Source organism: Aptenodytes patagonicus, chromosome 5 (assembly GCF_965638725.1).
Source record: "Aptenodytes patagonicus chromosome 5, bAptPat1.pri.cur, whole genome shotgun sequence".
Taxonomy (NCBI): Eukaryota; Metazoa; Chordata; class Aves; order Sphenisciformes; family Spheniscidae; genus Aptenodytes; species Aptenodytes patagonicus.
The window spans coordinates 32,484,169-32,501,763 of NC_134953.1; the positions used below are offsets into that span (position 1 = coordinate 32,484,169).

Here is a 17,595-nt window from a genome sequence, read left to right on the forward strand (position 1 = left end):
CTACGAGCCAGCCCTTAGGCACTGCCCTGCGTGGCACAGCAGGCACAATGTGTCCTGTACAGCCTCCCTCCTTTCTGACAAGGTTTTTAAACCAAAATACTAGCGTGCCTTCTGGATATATGTTTGTAGAGAATGATAGGAACCTTGAGACATTGCCCTCTGCAGCAAATGTTCCTTTGCAAGTCATTGATTTTGCAGCAATTTAAAGGCAGCTGGAATAGCCCAGGTTTGGGATGGCTTTTGCAGGTGCACAGCTGGCTCTGGCCACGTTCTGCAGAAACACACAGCTGGCTCTGGCCACGTTCTGCAGAAACACACAGCTGGCACTGGGCTCATCAGGGCACCACGGCCGACCATGTGCTGGGAGCCTTTGAGGGCAACGCTGCTGAGCAGCGCGGTACGTCTCGGCATTTCCAGCTCTCGACTCTTCTGCCCTTGCCATGAAATAGTCCCTGAAGCAACAACTCTGGAAGGCCAATTAGCTGCTGATGAAACAACCACAAACAAATTGCTGTTTGGATTCTGTCACTCGAACACGGAGCAGCTTGGGACAAGCAACATGCTTGGGAAACGATGCTTAACGGACCTAGGATTTATTTTTCTTTTTAATAGGGAAATCACATCAACCCCTCTTCCAGCTCTGCTTCCTTCTCTTTTTAACTATTTCTCTAATCCCAGAAAAAAAGCTTTTTATTATTATTAGAATTATCATGTTGGTTTAAGAAGTAGCCAAAATCTTTCATTCATGTATATGCATATGCACACATGCATGAGGAACAAGAAAACTTATTTACCTAGCTGATGCCAACTTTTAATTAATCATTACGAGCATTAATACAAATACATAAATGTCAATTGGCAGATTTAAACAAACTGTTGCACAAGTGAAATTTGGCAGAGGAGTTTCCCACAGCTGATGCTGAAGAAATGAAATAGGAGAGAGAGCCTAAACCACACTCGCACAGCTCCAGGAGCTCTGGTTTGATGCAAGGGAAGGTACGACATATGGTATAATTGCTTTTGTCACAGCTGCTCTTACCCTCTCTTTAATAACTGAAGATTGGCTTCAAGTATGGGGCATGGACATACTGGTGCAGACCAAGACGGGAGGCTCTTGTGCACAGGCAGCCGTTCTCACTCCTGTTTGAACCTTACATGTCTTCGGCATGGAGACACTCTGCGCTGCCAACACCCAATGCAACCTCTCTTTTTTTCCTCCTTTGAAAAGCTCCCTCACAGCATCCGAACAGGAAAGCTGAAGCCCCAGGGAGGGACTTGGGTGCTGTAGCTTTTGCTTGAAATACAGCATCACTGGCGCAGCACATGTAGGTGAACTTCTGCAGCACGCAGTTCATTAGGCATTCACACGTGAAATATACTTCCACAAAATTTTGGACAGTCAGCACATATAAAATAAGATGGAAATAAAAAAAATTAAAATAAAACAACGAAAGAAAGTCCTGAAAGTCACTGTGCATGTCAGGAGTAATTTATTTTTATATCTATAGTTGAACATTGTGACCGTTCTCCTGAAGTATAATGTCAAGAGAAAAATAATTCAAGCTTGTGTTTCCCACCTCGAGCTCAGGAGTCCCCAGCTGACCTTGGGGCAGGAAGCACTCCCCAAGCTCAGGCTCACTGTGCTAACGAGGGATTCCGAGCTCCTGAAAAGCAAGGCGGTGGAGCTGTAACGGTGGAGGTGGGAGGGGGGCTGTGGGGAGCCTGTGCCGCTGACCCACTCTGCTTTCCAAGGAGGGTATCAAGCAGACCACTGTTAGGACTTCTTAGATCATTAAAGATTTCTTCTCCTCTGCACACACTGGAAAAGGACAGCCAGCAGCAAGACGCATGTTTACCCTCTATTGGCAGCTGGCGCACATCTTTGCTCCGGTTTACTCTTTTCTCATTAATCAACCTTTTTTTCCCCCCTCTTTAACTTAAGTGCATAAAATAAACTGCAGCAAGACAATTAAGCCACCACGACATATTTCCAACATAATCACGCAGCTTTTTTTGCCCCTAAACTTAGCAGCATAATTACCAACGATGTGTTCCTGCACTTGCTGTAACACTGCCGAAGGATGCGCTGAAGACGGGAGGATAAAGATATCTGATTAAAGAGACTTCTCTGAAGCCCCACGGCAGGTAGAGAGACATGAATAATTCACAGTGTGAAAAGTAAAGGTGAATAGCAAAACTATCTTGGGTATATCACAGAGAATGTAGGTGTATGATCATAAACATCTTATTAAAAGCAGAATTGGGGAAGAAGAGGGAAGAAGAGGGAAGAAGAGGGAAGAAGAGGGAAGAAGAGGGAAGAAGAGGGAAGAAAGATTGATTGACTCCAGAAGCAGCTATGGAGAAGAGAGAGTAAAAATTTGTTTTGCAAAGGTATTTAGAGGCCAAACCTCCATTAATCTCAAAGGAAGTTTAAAATTCTGATTCTAAATGTTTCAGAGAATTGGATTTACTTCAAGTGCACCCATCTAAATACTCAGCTTTTATTATCCCACCACTATCTCTGTAGATCAGTTCTGTCTCTCCTCACAACCTTATTGCTTTTGGTTTTTGAGATCAGTCTAAAAAACATATCTGACTGACTCACAATTCCTCCTCTGTTGCTTCTGGCTCGAGCTAAGTGTGGGATTTCAGTGCCGGCTATGTCAGCTTGGTCCATTCCCTGCTCCCGCAGGCAGGGATCCCACCTTCAGCCCATCATCACTGCTTCAGGGAAACAGATCCTGCTGTTGCCTGCACACTGTATTTCACCCTTTAATTCGTGTCTATTTTCTGCTTTGACCAGTTTCTCTGTGCCCTGCCAAACACTCTGTCTCCCCTCTTAGAATAAGTCTCCTTGAGCAGTGCTTTTTTCCTTCTGTAGCAATCGCTTCCCACTCACCCCTTTATTTTTCTGGACATTTGTAACGGAAACAGTAGAATAACAAGGACAAATTCTTTGTCTACTGTACATTACCATGGGCTACATGCCTGGTGCAGAGGTCAAGGACAAACTCATTTAATTGTTTGACTTTTCAGGCACAGAGCCAACACTGCCCAATAGATGTTATTTGCCACTACCCTGAAAATAGTTTCTTTGTTAAAGAAGGAGAAGGTGAAAAACCCCTACTGGCATATTCCCTCAGACACCATGCAGGGTGGGCAGCGTACCATCCCTACCTCCCAGATTGGCTCAGTGCATTCATTTCCCATAGAGCTGCACAGGCAGGAGCATCGCTACAAGCATTGCTACCAGCATTGCTGCCCACAGAGCAGCATCAGCTCCCACCAACACCAGGCACAGCACAGGGCCCCCCGTTCATTCGCCTCCTCCCTCCCTGAGCACGAGGCAGCTGCTGTTGCATGCTCATCACCAGGGTATTTCTATCCTCTGTACCATTTCTCAGCCTCTCTCTCCAGCTGCTTCTGCACCTCTGAGAGCTGGCCCAGGCTAAGCCGGGCTCTGAATCAAAGACCTTCGCTGATTCTTGCCGACCTTCCTTCCTGTGCTCTTTACATGTGATTCTTTTTAAATATCAAGATCTCGGCCCTGATCTTCAAGGCACTTAATGATCTGAGCTCTGAATATCTATAAAATCATGCAGAGCTCTGTGAGGGTGGTAGTTACAGCTCCACCTCTCTTGTACCTACAGTAATGCAAAAAAATGAGATTTGTACTTGAGACTGGACTTTTCCAGCTTCCAATACAAAAATAAATGCTTACTAGAAGCCAGGACCATTGCAAAGTTTACTCCTTCTGCTCCAGAAACACAGAAAAGTTTATTAATTTAAAAGTCTTCAGAGAAAGAGGGATTTAGTGTTGTCATGAGCAAAATCCAAATGTGCCAAGCCTTGCTGAACACCCAATTTTCTCTTTAGAAACCAAGTCAAAGAAAGGCTTATCTGTATTGCAAAATGAAAGCATGCCTGTAATACCATATAAAATCTGTATGCTGGCTTAATACTGCCACTGTAGGTATTGGCAGCAAAACATGGTGGCACAGGCCTCTATATGTATGCTAAAGCACTCTACATACTAGATATAAGATTCATGGCTTAACGTGTTGGTATTCTAGTTGTCTGCCCTTCTAGTCCTCCCTCAGAAATCACTACCCCTGTGTTTCAGTGCTCCTGGGCTGGAGACACTCAATGAATACATTTTTCAAGGTCCAGAGCATTTAAATTAAAAAAACAAAACAAAACAAAAACAAACTTGGAGGATGGTATCTTCTTATAACATCTCTCCACCCTAACTGTCCACCTGGCTAACGCTGGTGACTCAGAGCAGGCTGGCGTGCTTGAATTTGCCACCCAGGCACTAAGAGGTCCCAGCACCAGCTCCTGCTCTGCAGCGGCCAGGAGGCAGCTCAGCCCCGGCCCCCCACCACCCGCTGACTCTGGGTCCTGGTCACCCACGGGACTTTTTCAGGTTCCCAGCATCTCCTAACAGCTTCCTAAAGTGCATGTTTGCTTTTCTGTGGCACTTTGAGGCCGATGTGTGAAAACACCTTTATTACTGTCATTTGCTCTTAATTATGATTCCTACTTTGTTTTTTCCACTGGAGATAACGGCAGTTTGTAGCAACCTACAGAAAAGAGTGTGATCTCCTCAAAAACATTAAAGAAAAATCCATACTATACTTGAGTGAAATTATCATTTTTCTCTTAAATGTAGTTGGCAGCAAATCAAAGATGACAAACAGAGCTTCGAAAATGAAGGTGTTTTGTATGTTCAAGAGAAAGCTGGAAACAACAATATAATGTTCATCGTGTTTACATTACTTGTATGCATATAAAAATGTAACGATTGCTCGTCCAAAGTGATGGCCTCCCAACAGTATAGCCACTTGATTTAGGCAACCTATCGACCAAATGTCACACTGGCCTCGTCATCAGAAGTCATCTAGTCATCAAAAGGCTTTACAGAGTTAAATCGTCATTCAGCATGATGGATAAAATCAGGAGTGTTTGTGTTTTCAAGTCTGCCAGTAAGAAGATTATGACATATATTTGATATGAAATACATTAGAGAACACAATTTCAGTTTTCAACAAGCAACAAGCTGCAGATCAGCATGACCCTTGCACGAATCTTCGTCTTTCTGTCCCTGCATTCTTTGAACAGTTTTAATATTTCCTCCGTCTCACTTACTTCTGACAAGAAAGCAAGGCAATACAATTCTTGGTGACTTTAAGGAGTATGCAGGTCTTCAAGCACAACTAATTGTACAGATGATAAAAGAAGTAGGTGTTTACCAAAAGCAAACCAAACCAGACAAGAAACTTGTCTGGTTTGAAAACTGAAGTACGTCAAGAGAAACGTGTATGAACTTCCCCTCAGTTTTAAGGTGTCTGCGTCATAAAATTTTCAGCAATTTCCAGACAGAGCTGGAATACTCAGCAACATAAATTCAATCAGAGGATCTTATTCAAGACAGGTATAGCAGCAGGCAGATCTGCTTCAAAGGGAGCCTCCAGCTCCACTTACAGATTTGCCTAGCACAGCTGACCACAAAGTACTTTATGAAACTTTTATCTTAGCCATGGGTAGAGTTGGTGAGCCTGAGGTACCCACGAAGGAAACGGCTTAGCTGGACAAGTGAGAGCTTCTATACCAAAAATCTGTACATGAACAAACACAGTACAAGTACATTCATTTTTAGTACACAACCTTTCAACACCTCCACAACCCTATTAATCCCTAGGTGTGAAGGATCAGATAAATGACGCCTGAACTGATACCTAGTAATTCCTGATAAACGCCAGTTTTTTCCATGAAACATGGCTGGGAAGGTGTGTTCAGGACCCCGTGGTGCTGCACAGCCGGCAAGGGCTGGCTGGCACCCCCTCTCCATGGCTGTGTGCACCCAGGTCAGGCAGCGGAACAACCGGTCCAGCCCCATCACAGCATCTCACTTCCATTAACAGAGCTCCTGACTTCACAACGACAGTACTGTAAGAGGAATTTCACATTATTAGGAAAGACGTTCACAATTTCCTATGAAAATCTGATCGCTTTTTGATCGTGATTTGCAACACGTATATGTGAATCTAAATAAAGCCACAAGACTTCCTCCAGCCTTTGGGAACAGCATTGCCCCTCATCTCACGACAACACACACATTTACATGACAGTGAATAAACCAGTTTTATCACACAGTACAGCATAAAGCATCCTCGGAGGCTTCAGCCAACGAGGCTTCATGGAGCAACTATCCAAAAGATAACCTCATTATCACTGTGATGCTTGTGAATACCACTGGCATGGGAAATTAAAAGCCCAAGGATGTTTCAGAAAGTTGCCTTTTGTATCATCAAATGCAAAGCTACTGCCAATTGCCAGACCGAGTAAATAGGACCTGAAATACTCTGAATACATTCGTAATTAGCTAAAGCAAATGTCATAGAATTTGAGCCAATTTTTTAAGGGTCCCCCATTTCTATGCAGTATGGAAAGCATGGCTTGGTTGGAAGTACGCAAATATACAACATATGCTTCAGTAATATAATCAGTATAAACATAAACACACCTGTTAATGTCTGATCCACCAAATTGGTTGCCATGAACGTCACCGCCGGTGCAGACACAGCAGTTACCCGGGTGACTTGCGTCGGCATCAAAGGACCCACATGAGCATCCATTCTGGAGGCAGAACCTGCATTCAAACCATAAGGAAACCTTTTTTTTTTTTTCCAGTAAACAAAAATGTCTTTAAAAAACTCACTTTTTTTTCAGCCTTATTTCACAGAATGCTCTTTTAACCTCCTGCTAAACATTTCTCTCTTACCCGTTTGCATGGTTAAAACAATAGGTTTTGTGTTTAGTTGAATTACTGGTCTAGTCTGGCCATGACGTCCATTGATTCTCAGCAAACAAGCATTGGTGGAAATTTTAAATTAATAAAAATGTGGCCCTCAAAATAAGAATTTGCAAGGATAAATTAATGCTTTCAGAACAGATTACAGCAAGATCAGTTTTCTTATTTAAGACTAAATAACTAGACACCTCTAGTTTCTACCGTTACTCATCACAAACTCTTTGTGTCCCACTCCATCCATGGGAAATTATTTTGCCGATAATTTAAAACAGCAGCTTTATCCAAGGGAATCACAGTCTGCTCAGACAATTCACAAAGTGGAAAATCACTAAATTGCTCATATACGTTATTCATGATAAAGTAGTAATCCAGGTCTGCTGCTAAAACTATGCTAATTAAACCAGGGTACTTAATCCTTGAGAATTCGTGGCTATTGCTGAATTTGAGGTCAAACCTTGAACATTAGTTTTCCATTAACTGTGTGCGAAACCTTTTTTCAGAAACTGAAAGACCCATACCACATCATCTCATTTCAGACGTAAATTCAGGCGTCCCATCAGCAGTCTCCATATCCTGTTTACAAGCCACCATTTCAAAACTGACCTGGCAGTAGGGACGTATCCCTAGTTTAAGGCAGACTCTGGGAATAACATCTTATTTCCCAAGCACGATCCGAGCTGCAGAATTTACTGCCCTTTCGTTTCACGTACTATTCTTGTGCTATCAAACAGTTCTCATCCCAACTCCTCTGTATTTCGCAGTCACAGGGATCATTTCTGGAACCTTCACTCTGTTAGAAAAAACTCACTCGCACGCTATAAACCTCTTCATTGATTTTTGTTCCTCAGATTCCAGGTGCCAAAGCAGATTATTAAGCGTAACTCCCACCAACATGGGGACACTGGTTGCTTTTTTGAATGCAACTATAACAACATTTTATCATTAAAAAGGTCACTTTTTCTTCCTGAAGAGTAGAGTCTTGGGTATTGCCTGGGCTAGCAATAACATGAGAGGGTAATTCCTAATTGCTTTGAGATGTGGACCAGCAGAGCTGTCCCAGCCGGGGCAGAGGTACCTTCCCCTTCTGCAGCCAGAGCTGTACAATGCATCCCGCCTACAGGCACTTGAAAAGGCACGAGGCATTCAAAAGTGGGGGTATTTTAGCAACAATAATAACGATGGTGCTAATTATGCTAATGAAGCATGCATTTTGCTGTCAGGCAGACATATATTCTATTGAATATAATCTGAATTACCTGTATGAGTAAAAATATGCATCATGAAATTCACGGTGATTTTTCCTCTTCTCTCCTCCCCACCTCGTCTCCCACCCCAATGACCAGGGAAGAGCAGTGGAAGACAGAAACTCTCCAAGAAAAGATTAATATGAGTATTTTGTAGTAGATTGTTCAAATGAAGAAGAAAGTAGAAACTGGGACTACAGAAAGCCTAAAGAAAATCCAGTTTACACCATTCAGAGACTGCCCGGCAGCATGTCCATGAACCCGCCACCTGTTTCTGACTTCACCCTGAATCCCTAAGCCCAGAGGTTGCTGTAATGTACAAAGGTCTCTGGTGAAAATTGAAGATAACAGTGCCATTTTAAAGGGCTTCCTGGTGGTCCAAGCAATGTTAAACATCTGCTTTTGCCCAATGGGAAGCAAGAAGTCCACAATTACTACTGAAACAGGGAAAGCCCATGTCTTCTACCTGGACCTGGTGACATTCTCTACAGAAATACAATTCCAGTGACTGCGGGGCTATTTTCTTTCCTAGCCAGCATGTTTTCAAAGCTGTCATTTTAATGCATTTTCTCATATCACCAATCACGTGTTCCTGAAGCAGACTGGAATTCAGGCTATCACTGGACTTTGTGGGATTCACCCTCAAAACAGGTGAAGAAGAATTTAAAACACAGTACATAATTTTAATCAAATTCCAATTTTTTTAATAATCTTTTACAACGACAGAAATGGATATAAAATTACACATCTTATGACAGAAAACATTTTATAAAATTAGAAAGTCATATTCCTATAAAGGGTTAACATGGCTAAAGAACCACTCAGGGAAAAGTAAAGCTTTGCCAAAAAATAATCTTAGGAAAAAGCAGGAGGTTCATGAAGCTTTAGGAGTTGGGGCCAGAACACCAAGTTCACTGAATGTTCAATAATACATTTGCATGACACCAACTTGCTATTAGCTAGGGTGTTTTTACAGACATTACTTGGTAAAGGATGATTTATTAATTTTAAATGCAAATGAAACACCTCAGAAAACCATGACCCACATCCAGCAAGGAAAAAAGAATTAACTTTCCAAATGCGCTGAATGGAACAACCAGGAGGACAACTGCAATTTTTCTATATGAACAAGTGGAAGAGGATGATTAGCCCCAATCATCCCAGTGGAACCCCCCATTAACCTCCTCTTCACCTCCTCCCCTCAGAGGACCTCCACACCCTCACGACTCAGAGCAACGTATAAACACAGCATCACCTCTTTTCAGGAGCTGGCAGCATTATGCAGCGCAACCCCTGAACTTTGGGCTTCACGGACGCAGGATCAAGCCTCAAGAGAACTGAAAAGTCACCTTAGATGAGTATTTTGCAACCAAACACCATTTGCACCATACACCCAGGAACACTTTCATGTGCACATATATCCATATGCACAGGAAGAACCACCGGCCCCACCGCTATTGTACATCAGTATATCACATCCCTACATTTTTATTTTGGTGCCCTCCTCCTAAGAGGTTTGAAAATCATAAGAACGTAAGAAGCACATTTTTATGGGCTTCTTCCTACACTTCAGCCCTCACCTGCACCTGCAGTACAGCCCTCCTAGGACAAGGATTAATTAGGAAGCCACCATCATGCCAGCCAGCTAGTGGAAGGGGAAGAAAAGAGGGAAGGAGAGGGCAGTGCCAACGTCTCCCAGGCCCAGCGGAGGTTCATACAGGATAGACAACGGAGAAGACCACATGTCTCAAGGCACATGTAAAAATACATACACAAATCACAGATTTTCTTCAGCAATAACTCAGGTGTACATGTACATGGGTGGTGCCCTGTCTGAACTGGTGAGAGCCCTTCATGTTCCTGCGGCGGTCTAGAACAAAGCAAAACAGGTACCAAGAGATGCTCCTAGATCATTAACATCAACAGAGCAGGGGGAGGAGAGGGGAGAGAGCAACAAGACCTCTGTGGTCCACTAACTGTCCCAACAAAGCAGCTCCGTGCCATTCGCCTGCTGGTCTCCTCCCCGGGACAGCAGCACAGGCTACCTGGGGGGCACAGGTAGCAAGCAGCTGCAAGAAAAACACCAGAAAAGGAAAAATTTTATTATTTCTCCCTTTCTTTTTTGCCATTAAGTCAGGATAAGAGAAATTCCTGCAAGACATGATCAGTAGCATGATAAAGAAATTACCCTGCAACGCACTGTGATAAATTTAATCCATATTTGCTTTGATGAAATAATGATAAATAAAGCATTTATGGAAGAGGAACAGGTCAGTGTGATGTTTGTTGTGTTACCTACAGCACAATAATGTAACTGGAGGCACTTGTAACTTGGCCATCTCTGACAAGACAGTGACCCATTTTCCAGCTTGAGAGGATGTTTGGACCTGACGCAACGACAGTTTCTTTTTTCTGCTTCTGTCAAAGCCCCTGGCAAAACTATTAATTTTGATGATCTCTCTGGATATAAAGAAACGCTGAGGAACCATCAATTCCAACACTGAAGTCTAAGGTGCCTCTAATTATATGGAACAATCCACACAACAGCAGACTCACAACAGCCCCTCCAGTTTTACGGAGATGCCCAGCAGGACACAACACATGAACGGACTGAAATTCTGGTTTCCATATCCCTGGAGACCATTTCTTAAGCTAGGATTTCCATCTGTAACTTAGACGTACATTACTACACAATTAATTCCATGAGTAATATTTTATAGAACAAGAGTTGTTTGGGTGTTTTTGGCTTTTCAAATTAATTTTAATGACAACAAAAAGGACACTTTCATCCTATCGCTTCCAGAGTCATCAGAGACAGATTAAAATGGTATTTCATCATCTGGTCTCTTCTGATTCTGGTGAGGTATGTGCACATGAATGCCTTGCTGTCTACAACCATATACTCGGAAAAGGCTATGCAGCTATTCTGAATTTATCCAAAATGACCACCTTTGAGGATAACAAAAATCAAAAAATACTGGAGATGAGCATGGCCAGGAATCTCTGGCTTGTCTTTTTCCACCTTCAAATTTGCAAAGGGGGAAAGGTTCACACCTACAGGTGTGAACCTGTGCCACCAAACGGGCTCAGCCCAGGTCCCCTCCTGCTGCTGAAGATCTCCCCAGGGGGACAGGCTTGTCTCAGGCAGTCCCACACTTTCTGGACAAGCTCTTTGAGAAACGATGAGCTGATCCAAAACCTGCCCCCGAGCACGGCCAGGCATCACAGCTCACACCACTGCCATTTACTGGGGGGCTGCGTTACCGTGCAGGGAAGAAAATCACACACGACTCCAAAAAACGCCACCGATCCCATCCCACCGCTGCTTCCCATGCTTGCAGGAGCCTGCTGCGCCGGGACTCCAGCCACACAGTGTATGAACCATACATGGGCTACACATGCAGACACTTGAAGGTTCACCCCCAAATACTGAGGTTTAAAGGGACATCACATAGACGTAAGCATCCATTAGGGTATGCACATGAATTTCAGTACACAAGCAATTCTCTACACCCAAAATGGGAATAATTTTCATAATATGCTTAATTATCTCCCCATAGTTATGACATATACCACTTGAGATGAGCTCTGCTCATTTTGTTACCACAGTGTATGCTGCATGTTGAAGCGTGACTTTCCATTATATAATTTCAACTGCTTCTTTATGTTGATTTATTATCACATCCAGGAACAATAAAATTATCAGTGCATCTTTTGATGTGATGGAAGCAATTAGATCACAGCTTCCATCCATACTGGAGTCAAGCATATACTTATATATACACATATATATATTATTTCATACATGCAGATTGAGTTCAACTGCTTAGTTTAATTATATCTGATGCTCACCAAATAAGCGTGAATGATTTAAGGCAATCATAACCTTTAAGGAATAAATATTTATGCTTTCTAGTTCTTCGTGCTCATAAAAAGCAGTCTTTGCAATAGATGGATCTGGAGTACAAATAAACTCTGTGGATTGAGTTTAATGTCATAATGCAATATAAGCTTTCAGTATGAACTGAACATAACCTGGGCTGGACTAATACCTAAACATGAACCGCAAAGAACCTAACACCCACCCACCCACCCACTGTGCATTTCACGATTAAGTTTAGGCAAATTTTACTACAAAACAATACTGAGGAAGGGGAGGATAAAAGTGATCTTTTCTATGAAGTTTCTGATTACTGTTAGAGTCAAGGAGTCCTGACTAGCAAATTGTGCATTTTGAGAACATCTGTCCATTTTTAAGATTATTTCAGTGCAGACGCATTTTACTGTCGCTTACAAACACAAGTGACCTACGTCTCAATTTAACTGCAAGGAGGACATTACAAGGACAAAGGAGGACAACAGCAGATGAGTGGAAGGTTCAGAAATCTGAAGATCCTCTGCAAGTGATACACTGCCCTGATTTGCATCCCTGATGAGCAGATGCTGATTTGCATCCCTGATGATGGAACCCAGAGCAGAGAGCTGGGGTGCCTGAGGCTCTGCTGCTGGGGCTCCCCTGCCTCTGTGCATGGGGGTCTGGGGGCTCCAGGTACCCGCCTCCAGCTTGCTGGTCCCCACAGCCACACTGCCAAGCAAACCTCAGGAGCGGCTGCATGCCACCAGGAGCAGAGCAGAAGGACCATGCCGGGCACAGCTCCTGCGTTGGAGTCACTCCTCCAGCTCAGCAAACCCTCCTGCAGCAAAATCCTTCTCAACGTGAGTGGAGGGCACAGCCGGCAAACAGCCCAGAGCCAGGGCTCAGCTCCCCACCTGTCCCAGCTTCAGGGCAGGATCAGCTTCAACCCCCAGGAACGTTTTCTCCCCTCTCTGCTCCTGGGCAAGGGTAGCTCAGGGAGGCCAAGTCCCACAGCTGCTCTGGCTGAACTGGGAATGGTTACAGATGCTCTGGCCAAACTAGGAATGGTTATAATGGTCAACCCCGTCACCCGGCATGTCTGAACTGGCATTTTTACGCTGTTCCTTAAGCACCTGAAGAAGAGAATGGGAAATTCCCCATCACATAACCGACCAACTGTGCGTCACCTCCAGCAGAAACCACCACCCCCAGGCATGCACCAGGAGTCAAATGAAATTAGATAGTAGATTTTTCCTGCACCAGACAACTAACTTTTCCACCTTTGTTACTTCTAGCAAACAGTATTTAAAGGCTATTTCTTTTTTTACCCCGTACCATACAGACAGCTCACTGTTGCTAGCTCCCTCCTCTACTTGCTCGTGGCCAAAACAGACCTCAGGAGAGAGAGCAGATACATTACTGACGCTCGTGACCCAGTTGAAAGGGATAGGACAGATTTTCAGGGCAAAACTGTTCTTTATAAATGTTTACTCTGTGCCTCAGCAGACCCATCGGCTCTCATCACTCCATTACACAGCGCATAGATGTTAACGACCCGCACTAACAGGAGTCATGCTGCCCACAGCAAAATAACATGACTGGTCCTGGGCCACTCCGTAGCTGGCTACAGCAGTGGAGGTTTCTTGCTCTTGCTGTTAAGTTGTAATTCTTACCTTTTCCAATTAAACCATGGCACTTCCAACATTATCTTAAAGCTAAGTTAGCAAGGGTTTAAGCCTAATTTTCCTTAGTGTGATTCAAGAAGCCTTTAACAGCACCGCACCCAAAAGAACAGGGGCCACATAATTTATTTTAACGTATTCATATTGAAAATATGACCATGAATAGCATGGTCCTAATCTTACCCCCAGTGAAGTCAGCACAAGTCTCTCTGTTGAGCTTTATGGGCACTGAATCACGCTCCTGAAACCAAAGCTTTTCTTCCTGCAACACGTTTGCGTCTTGCAAAGTTACTCTTTATGCCATGGGACAAAAGATCTTAATGCATTATTGAACAGCATAGTCTGTCATTCATATTTATCTTAGCTAAATATATCTCAGAACTTGTTTTTATTAATGGCTTTATAAGACTGCCTCACAAACGGCATCAACTGTAAGAGCACAATGTGCCCAGGTGACGGCAGTGGCACTGGGCACATCGCACGCAGAGCCAACACAGTGAGGCACTCAGCCTACGTCGGAATCAATCAGGATAACATTTGTAAGAATTTCTAAAATTCAACTACACGATCGAAATACTTGTTTGGTGAGAAACCCACAATGAAATAGGAAATTGTGTTTCCTGCAGAGAAGGAGTGGAGGGATGGAGGGCCATCGCCACGCTGAGGGCAGGGCGCTGCGGGGCGGCACTGCCCACGCGGTACTGCTCTCCGTGTGCCCGAGGTGCTTACAAAGGTCTGCAGCTGCTCTGAAACGACCAGTTCCCCTGACGCTGGGCTTTACAGACCCAGCTGCAGGGCAGGTGATGCTCTGCTCGCTGCGATGCTGTGCCCCGAAGACAGTTACTCCTACACTCGCCTACGTGGAAGCTGTGTGGCCACAGCAAAGCAGCACCTCAGCTGCAGAGTTCCCCCTGACCCACCGTTATGTACAGCCACGGCAAGGCTTCACCTTCAGAACAAACGAGTATGGAAATACTGGATGCAAGGGTTGGACCAGGGCAGGAGACTCCCTGCATGGAAACAACCACGTTTGTTCACCTCCCCAGAGAAGTGCGACCGCTGGTTGCTCCCAGCCAATTCAACCAAACCACAGCCACGGCCGCCTGTGCTCCACATAGACACCAGCCACCGCACCTGGTGCAGAACAGGATGCTCCAGTGCCCAGCAATGGCCCAGCATGCACCGCCATCCTGTTCAACAGTGAAAAAAAGGCTGAGGTTCTCATTTCAAAAACTGAATGTTTTTCATACACCTAAAAACATCCCTATTCCATTCATCTTTTTCATCTTTTCTTATCTTTTATGACGTACTTCATAATTGCCTGTAGTTACATATTTGTTTCAAAAATACGAAAACCACATTTAACTGAAGCACTCTTTCTGTACCATTGGGATTAGATGGTTAAAGAGGAATATAAACCAGAGGCATTTTTGAGAATATTAATCCTGTTTCACCTGAAATAATCCAGCCAGGAATAGTTTTTAAAAAACTCACTAACTCAAACTTTGCCTATCCATCTACTGGTTTGCACACCTTATCAGTTACAAGAAATAATGTATAAAACTGAACCATCACCCTTCTTCATAAGCACAATCTCTCCCATGCCCTTGGTAAGAACATCCACCGGTTCATCCCCAGTGAAGGGTACCCAGGACAAGCAAGCCAGGCCACCATCACCACACACTCACGCATGCAAAGATAGGGGAATACTTTCATTAACACTATATACAAAAATGGTTGGGGTCATAATTGATCAAGATACCTACTGAGCATTAGGAATTACAAGTCATCTAAGTGATTTCAATACCATGTAACTTCCATTCCAGCAGAGCAACCCCAGCAGGTTCCCACAGACCAGGACCCACCCGCCATGGGTGCTGTTCAGGCACACCGAAACCCACCAAAATCTCTATCGGCCCTATTTCCCTTAGCTGGCATACCTCTAGAAGATTGTTTCCCAGTAAAAAACTACAAAAAAAGAATTACTCCTCCTGTTATTTTTCGCTAATAACCATCTGTCTGTATGTGCTTGTCAAATTCTGACCCACCATTAAGAGAAAAGAAAGAAAATAAAAGATATTTATTTTGATGAGGATGAAATGACAGCAAACATGCCCTCAATAAATCACACCGAATAAGAGAAATACAAACTAATTATTCAAAGCGGGAAGGAGTTGCCTGGGAGAAGGAGAAGCTGTGTAAATCTGGTCCCGCAGCCCCCTCTCCCAGGCAGAACTGAAGCACTCCGTTGGGAAGTTGCTGCTGCAGCGATCCATTTCCATCAATCCACCTACTCCAAGCGCAGGTGATAACTCCAGAGAGAAAGCACTGCACCAAAATGGCACCTTCTGGACTGTCACCACAACGGGGAGAGAAAACACCTCTCCAGCACGGTACCCCAATGCCTGCCCACTGTGTAGGAAGAAAAATGGGGAGGAGGTGGTGAAACACTGATGACAAACGATGCCCTCCCCTCAAGAGGATGCTGCTGCTGGTACCTACTCCCTGCTTGCAGGAGCCAGGCTCCAACAGCTGTCCTGCGACCCACACAGGGAGCAGAGAGCGGGAAAAGCATCTGAACAGTTTTGCTGGTTCTCACCAGGTTTGTAGCCTTGGCCTCTGCGGGGGCAGCTGGGAGCCCCCCTGCCCCCGGAGCTGGAGACACTGGTGCCTCACAGGTACCCGATGCCTTCGCTGTCAGCGCAGCATGCTGTTACCCACGCTTGGGAAACAAAAGTAAATGCCATCAAGCCAGTAGTCCAAGGATGGCAGGAACCTGCCAGAGCTGCTCTTCAAATGACTTAGTAACCATGATTGTAACTTTCTGAAACAGTGAAGCATGTTTCTTCAAAACAACACTTTCAGTGTATTTTAAGTCTGTAACAAATGCTCTATGGCAAGCCCTCTTAGCCTCCTGCATTCTGCTCATTTCAGAAGATTCTCCCCCCCCCCCCCCCCCATTTTTAAAGCCACACAATGCCCACACTGGGTGAATTAGTCTCTTTTGTTACCCGTGGGATCCCAGCCCTGCTGTGCTCCCTCCTGGGCGGGCTCGGCAGCTCTGCCTCTGCTGCCTGCGCTCGTCCTCACACTGCCAGCCTTGGCAGCTGGACAAATCCAGACTGCTCAAACACAGCCCCTTTTCATGGGCCATCTTAAATCATGCCAAAGCTGAACAGAGGACTTACAAAAGCCATTCTGTACTTGAAACAGAAGTCTCTGAGAGACCTTCAGCTACAAACCCAAATGGGCTCAGGTAAGGAGGTGCCACAGGCTGAGGACTCAGCACCAGCCCCAGTGTCACAAATGCACCTGAATGCACCCAGCCCAGCCTGCACCGACCTGTCCCTGCAGCCACAGGGGGAGGCAGTCAGGGAGGGATGGGGATGCTGCGGCAGCTCCGGGAATCTCCCAGGCTGTCGATAATGCTCCCCTGGCCCCATTACCAACCCAGCAGCTGAATTTTAGAGATGAGGAAACTCACGGGCGCAGTATTTGCTAGAGAGCAGCACTGGGCTGGAGCAGAAGGCAAGCAAGCAGTCCTGCCCCGGGAGATCTCGCAGCAGGAAGCCACAGCAAAGCAGGGATGTGCAATGCCCCTTGATCTTATCACAAACCAGCTTTTAAACACAAAAGCTTCATTGCCTGGGTGCATTTCAAATTAATTCTATGATATTTTAATAAAATCAAGACACACCATTAATGTACTTGTTATTTAAAAAACACCTTTAAATCAGGTAAGTTATTTTTCTGCTGGAGACTACTGTCCAAATGGCACCCATCATAAAGTTCACTGACTTAAAACAAGAAAAACCGATGTGCCTTTGCTGTTGAGAGATGGAGATTACACGGAGGTGTTGTTACTGAAAAGCTCTCGTCAGAGCCCACTGGAGTCAACAGAAAGACACCAAGAGCCTTGGAAAGAGGACAGAAATATTTAATGCTTATTCACACCTTAAATACCTCAGAAACAAGACAACAAATGGAAAATACATTTCA

The 17,595-nt window shown here is 44.5% G+C and overlaps 1 protein-coding gene across 1 annotated transcript in view; it reads right to left on the minus strand.

Annotated features, from left to right (window-relative positions):
* The window catches only part of TCERG1L (transcription elongation regulator 1 like), a 99,681-nt gene that overhangs the window by 33,134 nt on the left and 48,952 nt on the right, over nt 1–17,595 (minus strand). Inside the window, exon 5 of the mRNA XM_076339247.1 lies at nt 6,527–6,652. Coding sequence (XP_076195362.1) covers nt 6,527–6,652 — 126 coding nt within the window. The remainder of the gene's footprint in view (nt 1–6,526; nt 6,653–17,595) is intronic.